General features: G+C 38.1%; 1 protein-coding gene across 3 annotated transcripts in view; it reads right to left on the bottom strand.

Moving 5' to 3' along the window:
• Positions 1-15908, bottom strand: part of LOC121388605 (sodium- and chloride-dependent GABA transporter 1-like) — a 224808-nt gene that overhangs the window by 12989 nt on the left and 195911 nt on the right. For 2 of the 3 annotated variants that reach the window (XM_041520012.1, XM_041520011.1), the window contains exons 4-7: positions 10502-10634; positions 4392-4526; positions 2718-2821; positions 1459-1583 (exon numbers count right to left, since the gene is read on the bottom strand). In XM_041520012.1, the coding sequence (XP_041375946.1) occupies positions 1459-1583; positions 2718-2821; positions 4392-4526; positions 10502-10634 (497 nt within the window). The remainder of the gene's footprint in view (positions 1-1458; positions 1584-2717; positions 2822-4391; positions 4527-10501; positions 10635-15908) is intronic. The other variant, XM_041520013.1, reaches the window with a different exon arrangement.

Raw genomic sequence — 15908 nt, 5'->3', positions numbered from 1 at the left:
GTAGTAGTAGTAGCAGCAGTAGTAGTAGTAGTAGTAGTAGTAGTAGTAGTAGTAGTAGCAGTAGCAGCAGTAGTAGTAGTTACAGTAGCAGCAGCAGTGGTAACAGTAGCAGCAGCAGTAGTAACACTAGCAGCAGCAGTATTTACAATAGCAGCAGCAGTAGTAGTAGTAGTAGTAGTAACAGTACCAGCAACAGCAGTAGTAGGAGTAGTAGTAGCAGTAGTAACAGTAGCAGCAGCAACAGAAGCAGTAGTAGTAACAGTAGCAGCAGCAGTAGTAACAGTAGCAGTAGCAGCAGTAGTAGTAGTAATAGTAGCAGCAGCAGTAGTAAAAGTAACAGTAGCAGCAGTAGTAGTAGTAACAGTAGCAACAGTAGTAGTAACAGTAGCAGCAGTAGTAGTAGTAACAGTAGTAGTAGTAACAGTAGCAGCAGTAGTAGTAACAGTAGCAGCAGTAGTTGTAGTAACTAGCAGTAGTAGTAGTAATAATAGCAGAAGCAGTATTTGTAGTAACAGTGGTAGCAGCAGCAGCAGCAGCAGCAGCAGCAGCAGTAGTAGTAGTAGTAGTAGTAGTAGTAGTAGTAGTAGTAGTAGTAGTAGTAGTAGTAGTAGTAGTAGTAGTAGTAACAGCAGCAGCAGTAGTAGTAAGAGCAGTAGAAACAGTAGCAAGAACAGTAGATACAGCAGCAGCAGAAATAGTAACAGTAGCAGTAGCAGTAACGACAGCAGTAACAGTAGTAGTAGCAACACTAGCAGTAGTAATAGAAGCAGAATTAGTAGTAATAGTAGCTGCACTAGTGATTGTAGCAGCCACAGCCGCAGCAGTAGCAGCAGTAGTAGTAACAGTAGCAGTGGTAGTGGTGGTAACAGTAGCTGCAATAGTAATTGTAGCAGCCGCAGCAGTTGCGGCGGCAGTTGCGATAGCAGTAGTAATAGTAGTAGTAGTAGTAGTAGTAGTAGTAGTAGTAGTAGTAGTAGTAGTAGTAGTGTTAGTAGTAGTAGTAACAGCAGCAGCAGTAGTAGTAAGAGCAGTAGAAACAGTAGCAAGAACAGTAGATACAGCAGCAGCAGAAATAGTAACAGTAGCAGTAGCAGTAACGACAGCAGTAACAGTAGTAGTAGCAACACTAGCAGTAGTAATAGAAGCAGAATTAGTAGTAATAGTAGCTGCACTAGTGATTGTAGCAGCCACAGCCGCAGCAGTAGCAGCAGTAGTAGTAACAGTAGCAGTGGTAGTGGTGGTAACAGTAGCTGCAATAGTAATTGTAGCAGCCGCAGCAGTTGCGGCGGCAGTTGCGATAGCAGTAGTAGTAGTAGTAGTAGTAGTAGTAGTAGTAGTAGTAGTACTAGCAGTAACAGTAATATTAGCAGCAACAGCAGCAGCATAGCCGCAGCAGTAGTGACAGTAGCAGCAGTAGTAGATGCAATATTATATCATCATTTATTTGTATAACTGTACCTGCAGCCGCAACATCGGCAATGTGTTTCCCTGCTCGCTTGGCAAGGAATCCCAGAACGGAGAAGACTGCCAGTCCGGCGTATATACTCGTCCCTTCCCCCACCAAGGTGCAGATCCAGCTGTCCCTGTTAGTAGAGCACGATTCGCAAGTTGTCAAGTTCATCATAAGAGTTTTTAATCAGCATGCAATAAGATCTTATTGTTAATGTCACAATGTCAATTAACAAAAAGTGAAAACTACAATACAATAATACAATAAATTAATAAAATAAATATATAATTGCTAATATGCTTTGTTGTTGTTTTTTTTTTGTTGTTTTTTTTTGTTACCATTATTTTTGTGTGGGCTTTAAAGCCGCACGCCCTAGTTCCATCCAGTGAAAATAAATTAAAATTTGGTTAATCTACAAACCTGTAACACACTTAGATCACGTTTTTATCAAATGGAGTGAAAAAGCAGGTTTTATATCGATAAATACCATGGGAATCCCCATGTCCCAATTGCTTGAAATAATTTTGAAAGTTAGTATTCTGATGTCACCGGTAGATGTCGCTCGAAGCACAGCAATGCCTACGTCACGACAAATTTCACAGAGTGCGCACAGACTTGGGGTGCGTTCCTTTCACCTCTCCTGGACATGTTCCAACTGTTCTGTACTGGTTGTATCCCCTCTCCAGATATCGTAAGACTTAGCAAAATTATTGGTTTTAAGGGTTTGTAACGTATTGAGATACTTACTTTTCTGTACTTTATTGTTACTGAAAATGTTCACGAATTGTGAAGAAAAATCTCACAAATGAACAACAAGCAAACGGCAACAAATCGGATGTTGATTGCGCGAACCGTGCACGAGAAAACAAACCGAACCAAAATGATAACGGTCACGTGGTATACCAACGTCTGTGACATTGAAATGGGAATATCCCTTCTAAAAATCGATTAGAACTTGTCTGCTCTACGGTTTTTTCTCAGAGGCCCGTGGCATTTTATGAAATACGAAAAATGCATTTTGTGGTATTACAAACACCAGGATTACCAGGATTACCAAAAAACACTTCAGGTGAATGGAAATGTATATTCTAAATAATAAACGGTAAGTAAGTGCAATTTTATTTGTGAAAAAATGGGTTTAATAGCGAAAAACAACGGCGTAATGGTTAACAACTAGGGCGTGTCCCTTTAAATGGTATAATTACATGTAATATTCTAAGAAATATAAATTTAGCAGAAGATTGTGTACTCATTCGCGAATATGTACCATAAGAAATTGTTCTTAAACTTGTTGTGACTGGAGAAAGTGATGATTCCTCCCCAGCCCGTTCCCAGCGAAAAAAACACCTGCATGAGAGCCTCCAGCCACACCTGTAAATATACAACACCTGTATCGAAACAACACAGGTACATAACAGCACCCGTCAATACAAAACAGCACCCGTCAATACAACACATCACCTGTCAATACAAAAACAGAACCCGTCAATACAAAACAGCACCCGTCATTACAACGCATCACCTGTCAACACAAAACAGCACCTGTCAATACAAAACAACACCCGTCAATACAAAACAGCACCCGTCAATACGAAACAGCATCTGTCAATACAACACATCACCTGTCAATAAAAAACAGAACCCGTCAATACAAAAGAGCACCTGTCAATACAAAACAGCACCAATCAATACAAAACAGAACCCGTCAATACAAAACAGCATCTGTCAATACAACTGTCAATACAAAACAGCACCTGTCAATACAAAACAGCACCCGAAAATACAAACCAGCAACTATTAATACAAAAACACCTATCAATAAAACACAACATATGTCAATACAAAACATTACTTGTTAATGCAAAACAGCGCCTGTCAATACAGAACAACACCTGTTAATACAAAACAGCACCTGTTAATACAAAACAGCACCTGAAAATACAAAACAGCACCTATCAATAAAACAAACAACACCTGTTAATATAAAACATCACCTGTCAATACAAAACAACACCTGTCAATAAAACAAACAATACATGTTAATACAAAACAACACATGTTAATATAAAACAACACCTGTTAATACAGAACAACACCTGTCAATAAAATAAACAACACATGTTAATACAAAACAGCACCTGTCAATACAAAACAACACCTGTTAATACAGAACAACACCTGTTAATACACCTGTGTTAGAGCCTCCAGCTATACCTATTAATACAAAACACCTGTAAACACAAAACACCTGTAATTTAACAACAAAAAAGTACATAAACATCTGTAAAATCTAATACAAAAAACACAGTGTAATAATCAACACACATACAATAACATCAGCTGTCAATAAACACACGTACATAGACAATTACATATATTACTAAAGAAACCAGGAAAAAGCCAAAACAGAAAAACAGATGCAGATAAATAGTACCTACAAACGTGCAAGAAAGTTCAGTGTACTAAACTGAAATGTTTTAAATTTTGTCGAATGAACTGGTCTACTGAATTTGCTTTTGTGTGAGCAAGTTTATAAAGACCTTATTCAGAGATGTCCACTGTAGTTACCAATATCTGAGCGAGTCTACTGAATTTACTTGTGTGAGCGAGTCCAACAACTGTACTTGTATGAGTGAGTCTTCCAAATTTACTTGTGAGTGAGTCTACCAAATTTACCTGTGTGGGCAAGTCTCAACTTGTTTGTTCGTCTACTGAATTTACCTCTGTGAAGATACTGGATTTCCTTGCTGAAACGAAACTACCAAACGTACCTGTGTGAGTCTACTGAATTTACCTCTGTGTGTGTCTACGGAATGTACATGTGTGTGTCTACTGAATTGATCTGTGTTACCTATACTCTAGCGAGTCTACTGAATCCATACGTTTAACAGCCATGTGTGTCTACTGGATTTACCTATATAAGCTAGTCTAGTGAAGTTACCTGCGTGTGACCGAGTCTAGTGAAGTCCGGAGTGAGGTAATAGAGAATTCCATCGACACCTCCGGGCAGGATGGCGGACCGTACCAGTAACACAGTGAGCAAGACGTACGGGAGTACCGCCGTCACGTACACAGCCTAAAGAGAACACGTCCGTAACATTAATGAGTTCAGATACCACCGTCACGTACACAGCCTAAAGAGAACACGTCCGTAACATTAATGAGTTCACATACCGCCGTCACGTACACAGCCTAAAGAGAACACACGTCCAGTACATTAATGAGTTCACCTATCGCCGTCACATAAACAGTCTAAAGAGAACACGTCCGTAACATTAATGAGTTCACATATCGCCGTCACCTACACAGCCTAAAGAGAACGTACGTTCGTAACATTAATGATTTCACATATAGCTGTCACGTACACAGCCTAAACAGAACACGTCAGTAACAATGAGTTCACATATCGCCGTCACGTACACAGCCTAAAGAGAACACGTCCGTAACATTAATAAGTTCATATATCGCCGTCACGTACACAGCTTAAAGAGAACGTACATCCGTAACATTAATGAGTTCACATATTGCCGTCACGTACACAGCCTAAAGACAACACGTCCGTCACAATGAGTTCACATATCGCCGTGTCGTACACAGCTTAAAGAGAACACACGTCCGTAGCATTAATGAGTTCACATATCGCCGTCACGTACACAGCTTAAAGAGAACGTACATCCGTAACATTAATGAGTTCATATATCTCCCCCCCCCCCCCCCCCCCCCCCACACACACACACACAGCTGGCTCCCATCGCCCTTTTATACATATGGAGTTTCTGGTGGCGCAAAAACAAAATAGAAAAAGGTCCACTTGGTTCATATTCGAACCCTCACGGTCCACTAAAGTTCCTAATTGTGACATATGTTATTGTTCACATATTCACTTCTAGGAAATGGTGAAGAATTAAAACAATATGTATGTTTAATGGTAAGCCTTCTGGCTGTATTTTACCCATGTTATTTTGTAATATTGTGCATCAATCTTTTGGGACATGGGTGTACAGCGCAAAAGACAGCCTGATTGAATCGGTTAATGAATCACCTGTTCGGACCGGTACTACAGCCAGATGCGGTTATATAGCAAAAAACTGAGACGGAAATGTTCACAATTTTGGAGTGAAAATAAATGCTAATATAATGTATGTTCACAATGGTGTATGTTGTTAGTGCCAATGAGAACCCGTGCTATTGGCAATCTTCGTTTGAAGTTGAGCAATTTAACATGGGTTTCAATGGCAGATGGCATCTGTGTAGTGAGACCATAATGTAAAACATGAAATTACTGTTGATCTCCCTCCCCCCTCCCCCCCCCCCCAAAAAAAAAAAACAACAACAAAAAACAAAAAGCTTATGGGGGCTCTATTTGGGTAAATATTGCAAACATGTCATTTTTTTTTTTTTTTTTTTTATTATTATTTAATTATTTTTATGTTTTAAGGGTGTGTGCGTCAAAATCTATATTCTAGTGTTCTTACATGTAATATATAAATTGATCTGAGTATCTAACACTGAGTTTCTCATTGTAAAAGGTGAAAATTCAAGGTCACAAGGTCAGTATCCAAATTCACCCTAAGTTCTGTGATTTTGTGCATAATGAATTTTTTCGAAGGTACAGTCATAGTGACAAACAGTTTTGATAGTATTGTGAATATACAACATAATATTCTACTGTAAACGTAGAAGTTTCCATGCTGAAATATACAGAAATAACAGGATTTCAACATTTCACTATGAAACAATTGTTGCCCATAGCAACAATTGATGAAAACTAATAGTTTTAATGAACTAACTAGATAATTAGCTTCGTTGTATGTTCCCTATATCAGAACTACCAACAAGGTCATACATTACCATATAGTGGCTGTTTCTTTGATGGCCATCTATTGTGTGGATGACCAAGAAGTAACAATGTGATATGAAGTTTTATTGGATGGTATGGTGCATCTATCTTTTGGTGTATTGTTTAGAGTGCATAAGTTACACTGGTCTAGTATAGCTTTTCATGGTGTAAATGACCCAAATTATCAAAATGACTTCAAACTAAGTTTGACAAAATCTGTCACTAGACTTTAAAAGGTCTGGGTGAGAGTTCATTCATTACTGTTCACTATAGTTCCTAATTGTGACACATGTTATGGTTCACATATTCACTTCAAGGAAATGGTGAAGAATTAAAACAATGTGTATGTTTAATGGTAAGCCTTCTGGCTGCATTTTACCCATCATATTTTGTAATATTGTGCATCGACCTTTTGGGACATGGGTGTACAGCGCAAGAGACAGCCTGAGTGAATCGGTTAATGAACCACCTGTTCGAACCGGTACTGCAGCCAGATGCGGTCATATAGCAAACAACTGAGACGGAAATGTTCTCAATTTTGGAGTGAAAATAAATGCTTATATAATGCATGTTCGCAATGGTGTATGTTGTTAGTGCCAATGAGAACCCGTTCTATTGGCAATCTTCGTTTGAAGTTCGGTAATTTAACATGGGTTTCAATGGCAGATGACATCTGTGTAGTGAGACCTTAAAATGAACGTACCTTCGTTCCATTAATGGGTTTATTAATGAGATACGTCATAAGATAAAACAATTATGTCTTCGCCACTTACTTTTACAGATACATTAAAAGGGGGACTTTTAAATGGGAATCTCACCGTCCCTTCAGGTAGTACTAAACCAAATAACGTCTGGTTGGGTCAAAGTTTGAAGGTGCACGTAATCTTTTTTATAGAGAAGATAACACCACAAGTCATGTGATCGGTGATAAATGTGAGTGTGTTTGTTATAAAAAAAAATCAGTTTCATCTTGGAAAAGATTTACCCTATTTTATTTCATCTAGTACCACTGTGTCAAGTAGCTTTGTGTTTGAAACATATATGGGATACCTGGACACGAAAAAGTCTTAATTTTTTTTGCGGAACTAGGGTAGTCATAGACGCTACCCGTTATCTCTAAAATGAGCAGCTTGACCCCCATTTTTCTGATTCACTTTAAGGGTGAGGGGAGGGTGTAGTATTTATATTTGTGGTGTTTATACCGATTGATACGCTGTATGTTGGTGTTTTAGCCACATATGTTACTGTTGTCGTTAATGGGATTTGATTTGGTGGTATACACCTTTCAGATATTCGTACATAAGTTGACTGATATACAAATGATAATTTGTTATCACAATTTTACAGTTGAAACTACCTAAAACATAAATACTCTTAAATGATAGGGATATGCGGGCCGCGTTCAGCCAGACCCAGCAGGAAAACGTCCGCTAACCTGGTATGTGTGCTTCACGTCGGTAACCAATCAAATAGTTCGCGAACGTTAGCGAAACGTTTGCTGGCTGAACTAGATGATCTTCAGGCATGTGTACGTCCGTTACAGTATTTAAAAGCAGACTTATCTCACAATTTGATGCATAATTGACATTTAAACAAAATGCATTCCGTTCTTTATGTTTCAGAACTATGTCCTGGTCATACATAGACCTCGTGTATATGGGATGTCTGTACAGGAGATGTTATTGGTTAGTGTGAGGCAATTCTGTTGGGTTTTTTATTCCATCCGCACCCGCTTCCGCATAAGTTATCCGTCCTCCGATTGATGCAAATGTGCAGAAGCAAACATTAACGAATGAATGGATGTTTAACGACATAACATTTTAGGTATTAATATTTGGTACAACAGTAAAATATGTTCGATAAAAAAACAATCATAAAATATCTTAAAACTTGTGTCATTTTTATAGGTGATCTATTATAGGTAGTACTAAACCAAATAACTTCCGGCTGGGTCAAAGTTCGAGGTGCACCCACCTTTTGATAGAGAAGTGAACACCACAAGTCTTGTGATTGGTTATAAATGTGAGTGTGTTGGTTGTAAAAAAAAAACATAGTTTCATCTGGGCTAAAAATGTATGCAATTTTATTTCATCTAGTACCACTGTGTCAAGTAGCCTTGTGCTTGGAACATGTATGGGGTACATGTAAAAAAAAGTACTCAAATTTTGTGCGGAAATAGGGTAGTCATAGACGCTACCCGTTATCTCAGAAATGAGCAGCTTGACACCCACTTTTTTGTCATTCACTTTAAGGGTGAGGGGTGGTAGTATTTATATCCGTGGCGTTTATGTCGATTGATACGTTGCAGGTAGGTGTTTTAGCCGCATATGTTACTATTGTCGTCTATGGGATTTGATTTGGTAGTATACACCCTGAATGAACAAGGAGACTTCTTAAAGCACGAAGAATTCATAGCAAAATAAGCTTCATTAAGAAAGGCTACTAAATCATTTATGCATAACTTAAACAACTTAACAGATGACATTTTTACGTCATTACAAAACCCCATTTTCCCATGCAAACTCAGCAAGTTGTTAACCGACAAAAATGGCTGCGAACGATATACTAAATACTCGAATAATAATACCAAAACCACAAATAAAATATGCAAATTAGGCTTTTATATATAATAAAGAGGAATGGGATTTTTGTTATATACTCTCCCTTTCCATAGCGTGAAAGATACATCTTGATGATGGTTTCAATATAGAATTTTGCACAGAATTCTGGCGACTAACACATTCTTGCATATGATTCATTATATTGATACTAATAATTATAGCTTCCATCGCAATTATCAAAAAATCGCTACAACATTTATTTTTAAGTGTTTTAAGTTCACAATTTATGGAAAGAAGTAAAATAATAGATTCTATGTAAAACAGGAAACGAAATCAATTTCAGCAAATATATTGTCATATACTAAAACAGTAGCTTAATAAATGTGTTAACTATAAACATCACGCATTATATCTACAGTAGTTATAAACTAAATTTAATATCGAAAAACATATTCATTTTAAAAATTGGAGCTATGAAACCTTCCATAAAAAAATGGATTCCTTGGCTTGGCCTTTTAATTTGAATGAAACTTAACAATACCACTCATTTTACTAAAGCAAACCTTTTTAATTGTTTTTTTACAATGATCGCCTTCTTGGAATGTTTTCTTTTTCCTTATTCTCTTCCATACACACAATGTTTCCAAGCACTCTATTTGCTTTCCATCATCTTATACTCTTCTGTTTTAATTTTAAGTTAAATTACATCTTGTACATTAGAAACAGTAGTAGTAATGGTAATGGCAATGATGGTAGTGGTGATGGTAATAATGATAACTGTAGTCGGCGTTATTACAATAAAGGGACCACATCATGATTTAATATGTTATGCTACACTACACTGGAATACTGTGGTCCAACACATCACTGTTTGGTTTGTGTTGGTGCATATGGGTCACATCGGACTGTTTGGAGTATTTCAGGCCTCTCATTTCAATACAAAATACACTGTGTCAATTAGTGGACAAAATTAGGGTACTTTATTCGTTATAGATTTCCATTTAAAATTTCACTGAAATATGTTGTAAGAATATATTGAATACTTTTTATCTTAAAATGACATTGGTTTGCAGACAATTCAATTACAAACACAGACTACAAACAAGCAATAACTACAAACACAGACAGCATGCATATAATACAGACTGCACGCAGACTACTGACAAAACAGACCAGAAATAAACAATAACTAGAAACAGATTACAAACACAGACTACAGACACAAAGTTTGTTTTGTTTAAGGACACCACTAGAGCGCATGGTTTATTAATCATCGGCTATTGAATGTCAAACATTTAGTACTTCTGACATATAGTTTTGGAGAGGAAACCCGCTACATTTTTTTTCATTAGTAGCAATGAATGTTTTATATGCACCATCCCACAGACAGAATAGCACATACCACGGCCTTCGATATACCAGTCGTTGTGCACATGCTGGAATGAAAAATAGTCCAACGGGTCCACCGACTGGCATCGATCCTAGACCGAACGCGTAACAAGCGATCGCTTTACCATTGGGCTATGTCCGGCCCCACAGACACAAAATAACTACAGACACATATATATTACAGACAACAGAGACTACAGACGGAAACTATAATATAGACAAATAACACAGACAACACACAAGACAAATTACAGTCATTACCTTTCCAACAGATTTGATTCCCTTCATGACACATAGGTAGATTAAAAACCAGTAGAGTAGTAGACCAATGGCGAGATGCATCTGCAGCTTGCCAACATCACCAAAACCGGATGAAATCCTTAACGTGTTGAACCTTCAAATAATGTTGACATAGTTACAGCAAATAGTGTCCCAGCAATAATAAAATACCGGGACTCAAATATTTAATGACGACATACACATGCAAGACGTATGTATGATGTTTCCACGACGTCAAAGCTGTTATGTCTAAGCTGCAATAATTTCAGTTCCCACAAAACATATTTATTATGTTTTGCTTTGAAACATAAAGATTATACCTTCAGCTATACGCCTATAACAATTACAACCAAATAATTTCATTTACTAGTACAAATAAAAATAGTTTAAGGGGGGGGGGGCTTGAGGCTGTGTCAACACGCATTAACTAGTGACGTCACTGTTTTATGCGCACACTTTCAACACACTAACGTTTCTGAGATAAGTTTTTTTTCTGGTCAACTAAGAAAAACACCAACAGAAATGGTGACCATGCTATACTTAGTCACACATTATTCGAAATAACACTCTTGTCGTCCAGTGTAAGACTTGTTAATATTATTATTCTAGAGTTAAATATGGAAAACATTATGCTTGGGATCGATTAATTTACATTCTGCTTTGATATAGGACCTTTAAATCTCAGACTCTTGAGCCTAGACTCAGAATGCTTTATAAGCACATGTTCAGCTGGTTTACATTCACACTTTAAATTCAGTATCCCTTCATCACGTACGTGTCTTATGGGAACTAGTTTATAATAAGAGTCCCAACAGGGTCCTTCAGACCGCTATCGATAATGTCCAACAGTCTAGAAAAACAATTGTTTATTAATATATATTATATATAATTGTTGAATTATGCCTGACAAGTGGCCATGGAATTTGCCATAATAGGTCTACCGGTTTGTTGTATCATTATTTTAAATTGGCAATTGATGGTCCGATTAATATAGAAAGGCGATTCTACCCTGACCTATATATAAAAATGAAACCTATTTTAGCTAGTTGATGGTATAAAGTTTTTAAAAGCCCACAATGAACTGTTTTTCAAAAAGCCACGAATCTGACATTTCTGTGATTCCAGTAGGTCAGCATACACCAGAGGAGTCGTTCGTTGTTCAGTTAATGCAGTTATAATTGGTGTAAACAAGCATAGTTTTACTTTTGTCATCAAGGGAGAGTGATGTTCTTACTCGTAACTCCAAAATGCAATTTAATTCCGACGTGTACATTTGCTACATTTTGCCGTTAGTAGCCTGGTATCTTTTATATGCACCATCCCACAGACATGATAGCACACACCACGACCTTTAATATAGGCTGTCAGTCGTAGTACACGGACTCGAACGATAAATAGCCCAATGAGCCTATCGAAGCGACCGCGCATCTGGCGAGCGATTTAAAAGTTACTACTGGGTACGTCCCAACCATGAAGCTACAAGTGGCATCGAAAAACATTTTAGGTTGCAACAATGGAAATCAAGAAAATGGCCAAAGCAAAAAAAAAATTTTTAATAATAATAATAATAATAATAATAAATAATAGTAAAGAATAGTAAAGAATAATAATAATAATAATAATAATAATAATAATAATAAAAATAATAAATAATAGTAAATAATAATAATAATAATAATAATAATAATAAATAATAGTAAATAATAATAATAATAAAATATAATAATATTAATAAATAATAATAAATAATAGTAAATAATAATAATAATAATAATAATAATAATAAATTGAGAATTATAGTAATATTAATAATAATGGTAATGATAATAATAATATAATAATAATAATAATAATAATAATAATAATAATAAAATTAATAATAATGATAGGATGAGGAAATACTGGTTCCATGGAATATTTCATGGCAAATGATAACTCTGATTTGTCAGTATTACAAGAAAACAATGTGACATAGAACATTGAATCCACTGGCGTAATAAATGCCACGGAAAATTAAAAACACCGCGGCAATCTCCACGGCAATACTGTCGACTGCCGTGGTTAATTGTTAGGGTTGGAGGTTTCATCGTACAACATGGTAATTCAGCTCTAACTCTCGCAACTTTGCGATATTGCAATACAATGAAATAATACGTCCATGGAAAATTCGATGTTGCTTTAGAGTGTTTAACTTTTGTAAATTAGGCAACTGGGCCCAGAGCCGGTTTAAGGATCTGCGGGGCCTGTAGCATAAATAACAGCGGGGCCCCTTCCAAAAATATATTTTTTGCAACCCCCTCGAGGAGAGGGAAACAATGACTGCGGGGCCCTCTAGGACGTGCTACATGTGCTATTAGAATAAACCGGTTCTGGGACCCATTTCACTAAACATTGTTTAGTTTACGTCTGTTACTCGCTGTTATACCGGTCGTGCGTTTATATGTGTTTGGCATCAATTACACACAGAAAATTACATCATTATGGAAGCTGGTTTATTTTAAAGACAAAAGAAAATGAAATATGTGTTTTTCTAACTATATTTGCAGGGCTGTATCCTCCGGGGGGAGGGGGGAGGTGCGGGAGCGGGTTGGGGTGCAGGGGGGGGGGGGGGGGGTTGTCCCCCTGAGAATGTCACCTTTTTTCTGTTCTTTTTACTCCAGAAAATAGTATACACATCTCAGGGTTTAATTTGTATAGTGTTTCATTTGTTTATAAAAAGTAGTGCACAGCTCCTAGGATTTACATCAGGGTTAGGCCCTGAATTTGTTCAAATATAATACGAATTGTGGTTTAGTCGTAGATTTACCTTTACGAGCACAACCAGCCTTACGATGTTTTGTGAAATTGGGCCCAAGGTCTGGGGCCCTTAATAATGAAACATTTGCGTTGTGTGAGGCTTGCGTTGTATTGTACTTGAATCCACGCTAGGTTAGCGAAGCCTGGTATTCACTAAACAAAACATAAACACATCGCCTTTTGCTTGCTTGCCCTCTATACCATTGTGTGCGTCGCGGGGATTTTCCCATTCACAGTTTGAAATAACGCTTTGATAATGTGGGCATCGGCTTCGTCGTGTAAATATGAATAATTATTTATGCTTCAGGCCATTTCTAATTCTCTTTGAAGGCTTTGGTCGTGTGTGTGGCTCATTATATCGTTCGTCTGAGGTGTTTATCTTGAACGATCGAACCCCTTCGACGGATAGTATGTGTTTTTCCTGTTCCAACCAGAATCCAAGATCATAGTGTGCGTTGATCCATAGTCGATATAATTAATAACTCAATGTGCTGTCATTAAAGAAAACAAACTTTAATGTAATTTATCGGCCTCGGTGGCGTCGTGGTTAGGCTATCGGTCAACAGGCTGGTAGGTACTGGGTTTGGATCCCAGTCGAGGCATGGGATTTTTAATCCAGATACCGACTCCAAACTCTGAGTGAGTGCTCCGCAAGGCTCAATGGGTACGTGTAAACCACTTGCACCGACCAGTGATCCATAACTGGTTCAACAAAGGCCATGGTTTTGTGCTATCCTGCCTGTGGGAAGCGCAAATAAAAGATCCCTTGCTGCTAATCGGAAAGAGTAGCCCATGAAGTGGCGACAGCGGGTTTCCTCTCAAAATCTGTGTGGTCCTTAACCATATGTTTGACGCCATATAACCGTAAATAAAATGTGTTGTGTGCATCGTTAAATGAAACATTTCGTTCTTTCTTTCTTTAATTTAATTTTGTTTTATTTTTTTAGCGGGGAACCTGCGATATCTTGGTCAGCTTGGTATTTCAGGGAAATAAGGTCATACCTGCATATATAATGTTATACAAATTGTCACACAATTTAACACAAGACCCAGCGTGTTTCGCCATGCTTCATCTGTTTTATATACATTTACATGAATACATATTTAACAAACTGTGAACAAGGTACAATACAGAGACATATTTCACTAGACATTGTAAGTTTACGTCTACTACTAGCTACTAGCAGTTATACCGGCCGTGCGTTTACACGTGTTTGGCAGCTATTTCACGCAGACAATTACATCATTATGGAAGCTGGAATATTTCAAAGACAAAAGAAAATTAAATGTGTGTTCTTCAAACTATATTTGTTGTACTATAATAGCAATACGAATTGTGATTTAGTCGTAGATTTAAGTTTACGTGCGAAACTAGGCTTACGATGTTTTGTGAAATTGGGTCCAGAATCGTTTGTTAATCGACGTTTACTACAAGATAACCTATCCGGCAAGGTGTGACAGTAGCTTAACAGACGTCAGACCCCCTCAAGACGTTCTGGGACCGTGAGGACCTTCATGATGGAGTGCCGTGTGAGACTCCGCCTGCAGTATCAAATGGCCCTGATCCAGGCACAGATTGACCTGCTAGATGCCAATCTCAACATCTATGCCCATGTAGAGAACAGAAAGAAGAGAAGGGGCAGCGGAGATGATGGTCTAGGGTATGGCTGGGCCCTGAGAGGCGGCGACAGTTTAGTCTTTATGACCAACTCATGATGGAGCTGCGGAGAGAAGACCAGAAGGCATTTGTTAACTTCATGAGGATGCCCCCTGAGATGTTGGATGAGATCCTCGAACGAGTAGGTCCCAGAATCACCAAGCAACATACATTCTACAGAGCCCCTCTTGATCCAGGCATGAAGTTAGCCATCACACTCAGACATCTGGCATCAGGGTCCAAGTACACCAGTATGCGGTATGACTGGCGGGTACCCCAAAACACCATCTCTGACTTCTGGAGGTGCATCCTCGTCTGCGACTGCAACCGCCTCTAGGGCGGCGGCCCGTTCTACACTGCTGTCAAAGGAAGGAGAGGGGGACCTGGCAGCCTTCCTCCGTGCATTGGCCTTGCCCTTCCCTGCCTATTTGAGTCATGGGGGTGGGATGTAGCTCACTGGTAAGTCACGCGCTTGATACGCGGTAGGATAAGGATCGATCCCCGTCGGTGGGCCTATTGGGCTTTTCCAGTGCACCGAGATTGGTATATCAAATGATGTGGTATGTGCTATCATATCTATGAGATGTTGCATGTAAAGGAGCCCTTGCTACTAATGAAATAATAGCCGATGATTAATAAATCAATGTTTTCTAGTGGTGTCGTTAAACAAAAGAAACAACCGTTTATAACTATTAAAGTCTTGAGTCTAGACTCTACACGTTTTATAAGCCCGGGGCCATGGCTTATATTTTCGAAACAATCTAAGCGCTACGATATCGTAAAACAATCTTATGACGTCACAATGACTCTTCATAGCCTACGATGATTTTACGATATCGTAGCGCTAAGACAACTCCAAAAATATGGGCCCAGCAGGCACGGCGGAAGTAAGTAGACTGAGATTGAGGGCGTAAAACAAAGTTTCTAAGAGGTTCG

The sequence above is a fragment of the Gigantopelta aegis genome, chromosome 14 (assembly GCF_016097555.1).
Source record: "Gigantopelta aegis isolate Gae_Host chromosome 14, Gae_host_genome, whole genome shotgun sequence".
Lineage (NCBI taxonomy): Eukaryota > Metazoa > Mollusca > Gastropoda > Neomphalida > Peltospiridae > Gigantopelta > Gigantopelta aegis.
This window is presented reverse-complemented; position numbering and strand designations above follow the sequence as displayed.